Consider the following 12,945-nt stretch of genomic DNA (forward strand, 5'->3'; position numbering starts at 1 on the left):
CGCGGGTCTTTCCTGTTTTGCAGGTCAGGGCGCGGACAAAGGGACGTCTCTGATGATGCCACGTCACCGGCCCAAAAATATCATCAACAATAGTAGTTGTGCAGTATAAACTATAAATTGATTTTTTTTATTTTTTAAGATAAAAAATAATTAATTTTTTCAAAAACAATTAACTTCTAAATATTCTAATTTTTTTTTTTCACTTTTTATATCATATTAATAATTTTTTATTACTATTAAAATAAAATAAAAATTCACTACAATACAAATTTTTTTCACTTTTCTATATAAATTATTTCTAATTTATATCATATCAATCATTTCTTACGTTACTAAAAAAAAATTTAAACTTAATAATCTTTATCAAACACCATATTGATGTCATGTCACATCCGTTATTCTTCTTTTTTATTTTATATTTTTTAAAACAAAACATTGACAAATAAGCAAAAATACAAAATTTTTCGAATTACTTTCATAAATCAAAACACTTTTTCAAAGTTGACATAACAAATTCTAGTAGTAGTAGCCATTGTTAAAAAAATAATAATAAATAAATTATCTAATGCTTATTACACATTGTCACGTCAGTTTCGTGATATATTTGTAAGATAATGATATGTAGCATTTTTTTTAAGAGTAATGCTAATTAAATACTACACTTTCATCACATCTCCATTTTAATTTTTATTTTTTAACAATAATCGATGAACATTACTATAACCGCCCAATAAAATAGAATGTAATATATAATATTACTCTTCTCTTAAAAAGCATTAAGAAACCGAGAAATAATATTTGTACATTTATTGTACATCTTTTTTTTTATTTAAGAAAAAAAAATTAATCATTGAATTAATAGCACCCCACAAAGATTTATATGTAGGTCTTATAAATCCAATGATTAATTTAAAAAAAAAATACAAAAATTATATAAAAAATATATATGTAATATGTCTCAAGAAATTAGAGAGAAAACCCATATCAACTTTTCCAATTGAGTCAAAACCCACATCCTGTTCCTGGTTCAATAGAGAATCACATCCAAATACTCTGTTCCCATATCATGGCGACCCAAATTTCATCATAACTATTAAATAACTAATTATCCTAAAAATTTAGTTAATAAAAAATGAAAAAATATATAATTATTTAATTAATACCCTTGGGCTCTACACATTGTTGCCACGTCGCACCAAATTTGTCCTAATGCTACAGGCTAAAGCTAAATTCCCAAAAAAAAATTATTTTTTTTGTCTAATCCGAAAATAAAACAACAAATTTTTTACCATTAAAAGGACAATGATGCATCTATATATAATATAATAGTACAAATTCATCTCAAATTGCAATATGGTGGGGGCCGAAGATTTGACTAAATGAACCAAATCAGTTTTCAAACAGTTCTATAATTTTTTTGGATTAATGGTTAGGATCTTAGCAAATTGGTAGGAGAGTTTAACCTAATCAAAAACCAATTGTTAAAGGCATAGTCATTAATCCAAAAGCCCTCTATGAACATTCTGCATTCACATTCGGTATTGCTAAATTTTTAACATGTCCACACAAGAGGGGGAGGAGAGATTCGAACTAGTGACATCCGCTTCATGAGACGTGGTCCCAAACCGATTGAGCTACCCCTTGAAGACTTGTTAAATATTAATTTAATTAAACCATTACTCCCAGGATTGTAACACAATTACTTATAGATATAAATCTTTGGTGGCCCGGGGGCGGGGTGTTTCCAAGAAAAAAGGAATTAGATCAATAGTTTGTTTGAAGATAATGATGTTATAGATTGAACCTTGATTGACCTATTTGTAACCACCCAAAAATCCAATTATTGTGGTTGTTGTGTGCTTGCTTAATCAAATGCTTCACATTTAACGCGCTAAGGACACCTTTCTCCATCATAATGTTAGCCAAAATACATATTCAAATTTGTTAATGTAACTTATATATATAATAAAAAATGGTTAATGTAAAGTCAGGACTCAGGAGAGCGACTCCTCAAGAAAATGCAACTTTATTCAAATTAACTTCTTGAATTTGGAAGTAAATTTTGCTCAGAATGATAAGGCAGATTATTATAATTAGGTCACTGAGTGAACATTCAGAAAAATGCTTTTCTTTTCTTGCTTTTGAAATAGAAAGAAAAATGTTTATGGTACTATAGTTTTTACTACAAATTGATGTGTTAGTTCATAATTGACAAAACGATTAAGAGTACTGAATGGTTAATACGTCAGCCACTAACTCATTTAATTGACAAGTCATATTTTTTGTTTAATCAATTCAAAATTATAATAAAAATTGTAATATTCATAACAACGCCCAAATAGAAATTAAGGTGGTTATTGTAGTGGTGCTTGGCATAGCATTCTTATATGTGGCTATCTTCAGCACCCATGTGTCCCATAATTGGGCAGAAGACAATGTTATTACATAGAGGAAAGGAACTTTTATTGTCAAATCTTCATCGATCGGGGAGTGTTAGCAAGTTGATCTCCATCAAAACCTCTCTTTACCATCCACATGAGTCGGATGGTCTTACACACGATTCTAAACGTTTTGTGAGGCTTTATCATTACTTTAGACTCCAAAAAGTACATATAATTTTCCTGCAAAACCCCATCCATGTGCCAAAGTATTGGAACTATACATAATACACAATAATTTAAAGTGCAATGTTCCCTTCTTATCTGCTTACCTTTCTAATATTGCTGCCAACGTACGTGTGTCTATATATATATAATTGTACCACTAGTCCTTGAGGTATGCCATAATTACGAATCACTTCTTATGGTTTAAAAAGTTTATGGAAGGTCATTGTAGTAAATTATAATTATAAATCGGTCCCTTGAATCAAATTTCGTTAAAATTTTTAACATATTTTATTAAATGCCACGTCAGCACCACATCAAATCAATAAGATGGCGACACATGTCTATTTTAATAAAAAAATATAAATTTATTAAAAAAAAAAAAATAAACTTAACGTGGTATATAAAAGAATTTGTCAAATTTTTTAACAGAATTTGACTTTAGGGATCGATTTGTAATTATAATTTATCATAAAGGATTTTTCATAAACTTTTTAAACTACAGCGAGTGATTCGTAATAATGACATACCTTAAATACCAGTAATACAATTATGCCTACTTTTTCCTTGGTTCTACGATTCTCTAGATCATCCCATGTCTAGGTTTGAAAAGGTATTATTTGTCCTCTACCGACCATCGTTGGCCAGTTGGCCGACCTCCTCAAGTCAGATCTCCGCAAATTTCTTGCTTTCCCATTTTCATTTGAACGTGCTTTAGTCAATGTATAACTACCACAGTACCACGCTAGTAGTTGTGCCGTATAAGCTGTAAATTGATTTTTTATTTTTTAAGATAAAAAATAATTAATTTTTTCAAAAACAATTAAATTCTAAATATTCTAACTTTTTTCACTCTTCATATCATATTAATAATATTCTATTACTATTAAAATAAAATAAAAAAATTCACTACAGTATAATTTTTTTTTTTCACTTTCCCATAAAAATTATTTCTAATTTATATTATATCAATCACTTCTTACAATTATTAAAAAAAAAAAATCAACTTAACAATTTTTACCAAACATCACTATGATGTCATGTAGCATCTGTTATTTTTCTTTTTCTTTTATATTTTTTAAAACAAAACATTAACAAATAACAAAAAAATACAAATTTTTTCGAACTACTTTTATATTTATGTCAAATCAAAATGCTTTTTCAAATAAAAAACAAAAAAAAAACACTTTTTCAAAGTTGACATAGCAAATTCTAGTAGTACTAGCCATTGTTAAAAAAATAAAAAATAAAATAAAAAACATATCTAATCTTTTTTTTAAGAAAAATGCTAATTAAATACAACATCTTTATCGCATTCCTATTTTATTTTTTATTATTTTTAATAAAGACCAATGAACGTTACTATAACAGCCCAATAAAATAGAAGGTAATAAAAAGCATTAAGAAACCAAGCCGATTAGAGAGAACCCATATCAACTTTTCCAATTGAGTCAAAACCCATATCCTGTACCTAGTTCATTAGAAAATCACATCCAAATACTCTGTTCTCATATCATGGTGGCCCAAATTTCATCATAACTATTAAATAACTAATTATCCTAAAAATTTAGTTAAAATATATATATATATATATATATATATATATATATATATATATATATATATATATATATATATATATATATATATATAGAATTATTTAATTAATACCCTTGGTCTCTACACATTGTTGCAACGTTGCATCCAATTTGTCCAAATGCTACAGGCTAAAGCCAAATTCTCAAAAAAAAAAAAAAAAAAAAAAATTGTTGTCTAATCCGAAAATAAAACACCAAATTTTTTACCATTAAAAGGACAATGATGCATCTATATCATAGTACAAATTCATCTCAAATTTCAATGTAGTGGGACCGAAAGATTTGACTAAAAGAGACATGATAAGCGCACAATAGTTATATAATTATTGTGCACGAGTCTTTTTTTCTTGACTAAATTAACCAAATTAGTTTTCAAACAGTTCTATAATTTGGGGATTAATAGTTAAGATCTTAACAATTAGAACGAGAGTATAACCTAGTCAAAAACCAATTGTTAAAGGCTTACCCATTAATCCAAAGGCTGTATGAGTATTCTTTTTTTTTTTTTTTTTTTTTTTTTGAACAAATAGCATGTGCTATTTAGGATCTGAATGCCCGAAGGCTACATCGTGAGCAATGGGAGACATATCCCCCCACATACTCTTCAGTCAGAAGGATCTGACTTAAAAAACAATTACATATGTAGAATCTCAAATTTCACTAAAATTACAATCAGCTCCTAAACAAAGAAAATTCTAGTAAAACTTGAGCCACACATAAGCAACTGTACCTAGAAACAAAAGAATACACAAACACAACTAGCAGAAAATACAATCCAAAAACGACAGAGGGGATCACTGCCTTTGCCGGAGACCGGCGCGTGTACAACACGCGCCTCCCCCAAAACCGCCAGCCAACAGATCAGCCACCCAGAGCGCACCTGCCGCCATTGCACAGCGAAAAAACGCCGAAATGAGACACCATGCGCCGGTAGAAGAGAGAACTTCACTGGCGCGTGACAATCACGTGCCGGTCACCAGAGATCCCGAAAGCCGGAAATAGCAGCGGCGGAACAAGAAAACGCCGGTGAACCCATCTGAGCGGCGCGTGTCTCTAGAAAGCCGATGGATAGCCGTAGATCTAGCGTCAAAATTTGAAAACAGTTTAGGCACAAAGCTCCACCGGCAAGACAAAACGAAGGCAAGAAAACCCCGCCGGACGCCTCGGGAAGGACCTCCTGCCAGAGAACAAGAAGAACAGAAAACAAAACAAAACAAATAACACAAACTCTAGAGTCCAAAGGACTCGGAGAATAAAACTCCACAGCCTAAACGACTGGGAGAACGACTACCATCCCCATGGTAAACACCATGGAGGAAACAAAAACTTCCGCCAGGGAAGGGAGGCTTAGAAGCCCCCCTTCCCGGCGATCAACAGCCTGAGCCTTTGTTTTGCAGAGAGAGAGAGAGAGAAAGTCGAAGGGAGAGAGATGGCCGTATGAGTATTCTGCATTCACATCCAATTCAGCTAAATTTTAGCTATTAATTTTTTCAAAGCACATTCATCTTACTATTTATTTTAGTCATTCATTTTCATTATTATATTTAAAATATTTTTTATTTATCAATTTTCACTCTTTCCAAAGAGGATTGAGAATAAGATTGATTTTATATTAGTTGATTTATGCATTTGTTGAATTACAGTGTTAAGTAATTAGTCTTTTTTTTTTTTTTTTTTTTTTTTAAGGTGCATGGAATACGGCACGCTTACCTCTCTCTCTCTCTCTCTCTAAAAGGTTCTAGAGACAGGGAGAGAACTTTGGAGCTTGTTTTGCCGGGGGGGGGGGGGGGGGGGGGAGGCTTCACGTCTCCCCCTCCTGGTGGTGCTGGTCTTCCCCTAGCCTTCACGGGCTAGGGTGGTTTTTTGTCATCCCACTGGTCTCCAGTGGTGGATGTTTTGTTCTCCCAACCTTAGGGTTGTGGAGCTGTGGTCCCTCCCGGACTTTGATCCGGTGAGGCTGGTATTTTCTTCTGTTGTTTTGTTTTTGTTTTTGTTGTTGTTGGTGCAAACAGGAAGATTCCCAAGCTCTGGCATGTGGGTATGGCGGATGTCGGTGGATATTCGGTGAAGGTGTGCTTTTTTGCTAGATCTGTAAGCCTTGGCTGGGTGTTCGTCGACAGGAGCTTTTCTTTCGTGGTCGCCGGCCTCTTCTAGTTTCGGTCGTCACTCGACGGATCTGTGTGGTTCTTTCTTGCGCGGCGCGTGGCCAGCACGCGCCGGGGAGTGTCCTCCCTGGGTTAGCACGAGGGTCACAGTTTGCTTTTCCGGCTTCGTTTCGTGTCGATCTGGTCTTCTAGAGGTCGTTCAATGGCGGGAAGGGTTCCCGGAGTCGGTGCGTGCTCAACACGCCCTGAGCTCCGGTCGCAATTCTCATGGTGTTGGTTTTTTGGTTTTTTTTTTTTCTGTTTGAATTTGTAAATTCTTGTATCTTTGCTCACAGTCTACCTTTTGGTAACTGCTTTAAGCCAGGATTTTCCTGACTTTGTGGATGAAGTTTCTTCAACTTTATTCACTACCTTGGCCTACGGGCACTGTTGTAGCCTTCAGGCAGTGGTTCTCAGCTTCTTTGCTCCTGTATTGGTTATGAGGCTTTTGCCTTGTTGTAATCCCCTTTGGGGTTTCGTTTCATCAATGAAGGTTCTGGAGCTTTATTAAAAAAAAAAAAAAATATTAGCCTTTTTTTTTTTAAACAAAACCAAAATGGCTAGCCGAACGAGGCTACCTTTGTTTGCCAAATTTTACTATTAAGGCTAGCCAAAATAATTTTTAGATAGCCTAATGAGAATGTTCTAAAATTGTTAAATATTAATTTAATTAAACCATTACTCCTTAAGATTGTAACATAATTACCTATAGATATAAATCTTAATTGGGGGGTTTTTTTCCAATAAAAAGGAATTAGATCAAAAGTTTGTTTGAAGATAATGATGTTATAGATTAAACCTTGATTGACCTATTTGTAACCACCCAAAAATCCAATCATTTTGGTTGTTGTGTGCATGCTTGCTTAATCAAATGCTTCACATTTAACACGCTAAGGACACGGTCAGGAGAAATAAAATAGAATAACATGCCAAGGACACCTTTCTCCATCATAATGTTAGCCAAAATACATATTCAAATTTGTTAATGTAACAAATTGGTTAATGGATATAAAAATAAATAAATAAATAAAAAATTGGTTAATGTAAAGTCAGGATTCAGGAGAGTGACTCCTCCAGAAAATGAACTTTATTCAAACTTCTTGAATTTGGAAGTAAAGTATGCTCAGAATGATTAGGCAGATTACTATAATTAGGTCACTGAGTGAACATTCAGAAAATATTTTTCTTTTCTTACTTTTGAAATAGAAAGAAAAATGTTTATGGTCGTATAGTTTTTACTACAACTTTCCTACAAATTGATGTATTAGTTCATAATTGATATAATGATTGAGAGTACTGTATGGTTAATACCTCAGCCACTAACTCATTTAATTGACAAGTCATATTTTTTGTTTAATCATTTTACTGCTTATGGATTGACACGTCAATTTATAATAAAAGCTGTAATATCCATAGCAACGCCCAAATAGAAATTAAGCCGATTATTGTAGTGCTGCTTGGCATAGCACACTTATTTGTGGCTATCCTTAGCATCCATGTTTTCCATAATTGGGCAGAAGACAATATTATTACATATAGGAAAGGAAATTTCACTGTCAAATCTACTTACAATTTGTTGATTCAAGACAAAACCCTTCATCGGGGAGTAATGTTAAGAACCATTTTTTTTTTTCTCTCTTTTTATCCTTATAAAGTTAATGTGGCTTTTAATATTACCGTTAACTTTGAGATGAACCATTATTAAATTTTGATTTACTGGTGATTTTAAATGCCACATCAACCTTACGAGGATTAAAAAAAAAATGATTCCTAGCATCACCCTCCATCGGGATCCCTTTGACACAAAAGTTTGGAAGGCAAAATTAAAATTCATGAAAGATTATATGGAATGCTTGGAACTCCAAAGGCAAAGATTGAAGCAAAAAGACTTCAGTCAGAAGAAAATCTCACCGCTTGGAACTCTATCTTGGAGTCGAGATCAAAGAAGGAGAATTGGGGCACCCCCTCCCAAGAATGGTCTCAAGATAAACTTTGATGTACGTGGCGATTTGTGATTCTTTCTCTCTGGGTGCAACTCCATGCATGTTATTACTCATTTGGAAAATCTCTCTTTTTGCTTGGACAAAAAGGTTTCCTCTTGGGGACCATTACGTGGGAGAAGCTAGCTAGGGCTAAATATATAACATCATATTTGACTGAGAATCACTAGATGTACGTTGTGTCAATTGTTCTTAACCAAAATGGCAATTGGAACTATACATTGTTGAAGCTGATCACTAGCTTCCGAGTTTGATCTCTCCGTCTAATCTTCGATTAATGACATTAATCCCCTTGTTCTAGCTGAACAGGACAAAAATACATTAATGACAGTGAATAAGCTCAGCTTTCCCCTTCAGTTTGGTAATAAGATTACAGAAATGGAGTGAAAAGCTCTTATGAACAAGAATTAGATCGAGGATTAAAAAAAAATTAAAAATAAAATAAAATTATTAGTAAGAACTAGTAGGCTAATTTTTTTTTTTTTTTTCTTTTTCTTAAACTGAGGGAAGGGTCGTGGCCTATTTGGTCCCCAAATCCGTCCATGTAAGACTGCATGTAAAAATTAATCAAAATTCAATCTGCGACGGCATGCACGTAAAAAGAAAATGCAAAATTAAAGAAATTATTATCTCCTATTAATGCATTTTATCAAGAAAATAATCAAACTAAAATTGACTTCTGAACATCCTACCAGATTCCAGATAAGTGATAATAATATAATAAGAGCCGGCCCATCCCAGCAAAGGTAACGCAAATAAATCAACCACCTCCACTCCAATAAAACTTTTATTATATTATTCAGTTTGGAGAGAGAGAGAGAGAGAGAGAGAGAGAGAGAGAGGCTGGGAATAAAATAGACTAAATAGTCAGATAAATTGCTTGCCATCCCTCCCTCTTCAGACATGCTCAGAGGGAGATTGGTGGCTTTAGCCATAGAATTATAGCCCAGATTGCCAAGTTGCTGCCTCTCTTTACTCAAAGAAAGAGATATACAAGAGAGAGAGAGAGAGAGAGAGAGAGAGAGAGAGAGAGAGAGAGAGAGAGAGAGATGGCATATATCCTGTCTTCTTAATGCTCGATTGCCCATCACACTTCGTCTCTTTCTACGGTATATTATTTCACCTACCTTATCAGTGGAAGAGGTCGATCTGTACAGAGAAAGAAGAAGAGTTGTTGGTAGAAAGAGAATGAAGATCCAGTGCGACGTCTGTGACAAAGAACAGGCCAATGTATTCTGTCCTGCCGATGAAGCCGCTCTTTGCGATGGCTGTGATCACAGCATCCACCACGCAAACAAGCTCGCCAGCCAACACACACGCTTCTCTTTGCGCCATCCATCCTTCAAAGAAGCCCCTCTCTGCGATATCTGTCAGGTACTACTTACTGCTCATTCCTCAATCCTTTTCCTATTCACTAACAAAAGAAACAAAAGACTTTTTCTTTGCCGGTTGGTGTTTGGCTATATCTGTTGTTTACAACCTTTTGGAGAAATCATAATACTGTCCGTTATAATGCTAATTAATCATCTCAAAACTGAAGAGCAATTGCTCAAATAAATTGTATGGGACTACGGGAGATTAGAATTAAGATTCTCTCTAAAAATAAGTTTTAGGCCACAAAAGAAAATGTTATCATCATCTGTAGGATTTGGAATTTAGATGAGATTTTAGTTTGATTTTGTACCATGTTTTTTCCTCTTTTACTCTTTTTGTTGGATTCTTTAGTTGGGTTGTTCTTTAGTTGTCTTTTACTCTCATTCATAAATTTTAAAAAAAGAAAGAAAGAAAGACTAGCTAATGAAATTGATTGTATCATGTCTAAGGCCACACCAACAGACGAAAGTTCGAGCTTTATCCGACCCGTGTGAAGAAGACGCTTTGCACGGTGTCTAACAAAAAAAGATAGGAGGAATTGATGGTATTGGTTGTCTTTCAGGAGAGGCGAGCCTTTGTTTTCTGCAAAGAAGATAGAGCCATATTTTGTGGAGAATGTGATGTTCCAATCCACAAAGCCAATGAACATACCCAGAAACACAACAGGTTTCTTCTCACAGGTGTTAAGCTCCATGCTTCTTCTTCTTCTTCTTCTTCTTCTTCTTCTTCTTCTTTGTACCCAGCTTCATCATCCTCTAATGGCTGTGATGTAAAGATCGATAGTACTGAGATTAGAAGCTCCCGTCCATCAATAAAGAGACCAAAAACACATCCTAAGGAAGTAATAACACCAACTTACACGGTTGAAGAAAATCGGATTAGCGATACGGTTTCTATTTCAACCAGCAGCATATCAGAGTATTTGATGGAAACATTGCCGGGTTGGGGCGTTGAAGACTTTCTTGAGCCTTCAATTGCTACCAATGGTTTCTGTAAGGTATGCAGTACTGCACCCCTTGTTCTTTTCCATAGTTTCTTAACCTTTTATATATATTCAAAAGCATCAAGTTTTTATTACTGATCATTTTAGTTATTTGATTGGTGTAGACCTATGATCATTCTCTCCCATTTGTGGATGACCAAGATCTTGAAAGAAGCATGAGTTCTTTTTCAGCAGAAGATTTGGCAATCTGGGTTCCTCAAGTTTCACCTGATCAACCCCCTGTATTTCCTCTGTGTCTTACCCAGACTCATTTTCTGAATGGATTTAACGAATCATCAGCAGAGGCAGCTAATGTGAAAATGAACAGCCGGAAATGGAGTGATGACGGTTTTACAGTGCCTCAAATCAGCCCTCCATCTCTCAAGAAATCCAGACATTTTGGGTAGAATTTTGCATTAGAAGTTTCTTTTAGCCAATTCTTGTTCAATCTGTTTGTGCTCTGTATATCACCCATTTTGTGTGTTTTTTTGTTAATGGTTTTGCTGTTCTTCCCTTGGATTGTGTTTTTAATGATGTGAATAAAAGTATTTTCATCATTTTACATTGCAAGTTTAGAATGCCTATAGTCAACGTGAAGAGAAAAAGCTAGATGCTTTCCTTCATGGGTAAGAACAAAATGATAAGGATTGTCACTTTCCATGGGAAGTACACAACTGCTGCAATCAAGTGGACTGTCTAATAACACTTATAAACAACACCTCCTAAAGACTAAAAGCACCATTTTTTTTTAAAATGAGAAATGTTATATAGGATGCAATTTATAACAAGATCTTTTTCAAAATTTCTTTGTTTGATAAAACTTTTTTCATCACCTTTTTGTTTTCTTTTTTTAAAACAAAAATATTAACAAAAAAAAAAAAAAAAAAACCCAAAACCCAAAACATTTCAAATCTATTTTTTCATTTATGTCACACCATAACACATTTTTCAAACAAAAAAAATTAAAAAGCACCTTCTACAAAGCATTAACAAACATGGCCTTATGATAAAGACATCTACATCTTTACACTTGGAGACAAAGAATGGTAGAGATTCTCGGCTTTTACTATCAGAATTGTCAAATGGGACAATAAATGTGAGAGAGCTCACATAAAACCTATCTGTCAGAGTAGATTTCGGCAACCTATCTACATTTGGGCATATGAGTTCTATAAAAATTCTCACATTTGCTAGAGATCCAAATCAGACAAAAAAAAAAATCAGTAATTTGAAAAGCTATTTGACTAGACAAAAATCATGAAGGGATAAGTATTTGTACAAAATTGGAAAAAAAAAAAAAAAAAAAAAAAAGAAGAAGAAGAAGAAGAAGAAGAAGAAAGACATAAAGAAGGAGAAGAAAGGTGAAGGACCTTGTGATAGTCGCGTGGACTGTGTTGGAGGGAAAGTACAAAAGCTCTTAATAGATGCTCCCTGTGCCATCAACATCAAAGCACAAGATGATAAGAGCACAAAGGTGTCCTACGGGCGTGCATGTGCCAACTGAACACATCAACAACCTATGGAAATGGTGAGACGACGCTGTCAGAGAATATCTTTTTGCCCCCATCCATCCTCTGGAAACCCTTCGGCCTTTACCAACCCTATGGAAAATGATTCCTGCTTCTCACCTCTCAGTTCGCAAAATTTCTGTTGGGTTGGGTGGGTCCGACTCCATACATCCATACCTAAGTTTCAAACCCAAAGCCATCCTGAAGTGGTGGAGTTAGGTGGCTCGGTCAGTATCCGACTTAATTACTTTTCAAAGGTAAGAGCATCCATATCCTAGATTTCTCTGACGATATTAATGCTCGCACTGGTCCACCGATTTTGTTGGCAGAAATCATCTTTTTATATCTCTTATGCACTTTTTTTTTTTTATTTTTTTAATTAATCATTTGATCTTTAGAACTCATGTGATTAATTTAAAAGAGATATATTATTTATACATCAATTGAGTGTACACTTGGTGTACATCCAATACATCTGAAAAGATATGATACGTTTACAACTTTTGTATAATTCTTTTTCAAACTAACAATTTTGATCTGTTTTCCTACATATCCAATGATTTTTTTTTTTTAAAAAAAAAAAATTATTAAAATTATACAAAAGTTATAAACGTATTACATCTCGCATTTGACCTTATGAAACCCACGTGTCAATTAAAAAAAAATGTAAATAAAATGTACAAAGGATATGTGTATCATGTCTCTTCTTGATACTCAAAAGTAGTGTCACAATAAG

At 33.9% G+C, this 12,945-nt stretch overlaps 1 protein-coding gene across 2 annotated transcripts; it reads left to right on the forward strand.

Moving 5' to 3' along the window:
- The first annotated feature begins 9,198 nt into the window (after positions 1 to 9,198).
- LOC133882765 (B-box zinc finger protein 20-like) lies at positions 9,199 to 11,258 on the forward strand. Of its 2 annotated transcripts, none has more exons than XM_062321979.1 (3): positions 9,199 to 9,719; positions 10,282 to 10,716; positions 10,827 to 11,258. In XM_062321979.1, exons 1-3 carry the CDS (start codon positions 9,534 to 9,536, stop codon positions 11,106 to 11,108), a joined length of 903 nt encoding a protein of 300 aa, XP_062177963.1. In that variant the 5' UTR covers positions 9,199 to 9,533; the 3' UTR covers positions 11,109 to 11,258. The 2 variants fall into 2 exon arrangements, with proteins under 2 accessions (XP_062177963.1, XP_062177964.1); XM_062321980.1 differs by having other exon boundaries at positions 9,581 to 9,719; positions 10,169 to 10,716.
- Positions 11,259 to 12,945: the final 1,687 nt, after the last annotated feature.

This window comes from Alnus glutinosa, chromosome 11 (assembly GCF_958979055.1).
Source record: "Alnus glutinosa chromosome 11, dhAlnGlut1.1, whole genome shotgun sequence".
Lineage (NCBI taxonomy): Eukaryota > Viridiplantae > Streptophyta > Magnoliopsida > Fagales > Betulaceae > Alnus > Alnus glutinosa.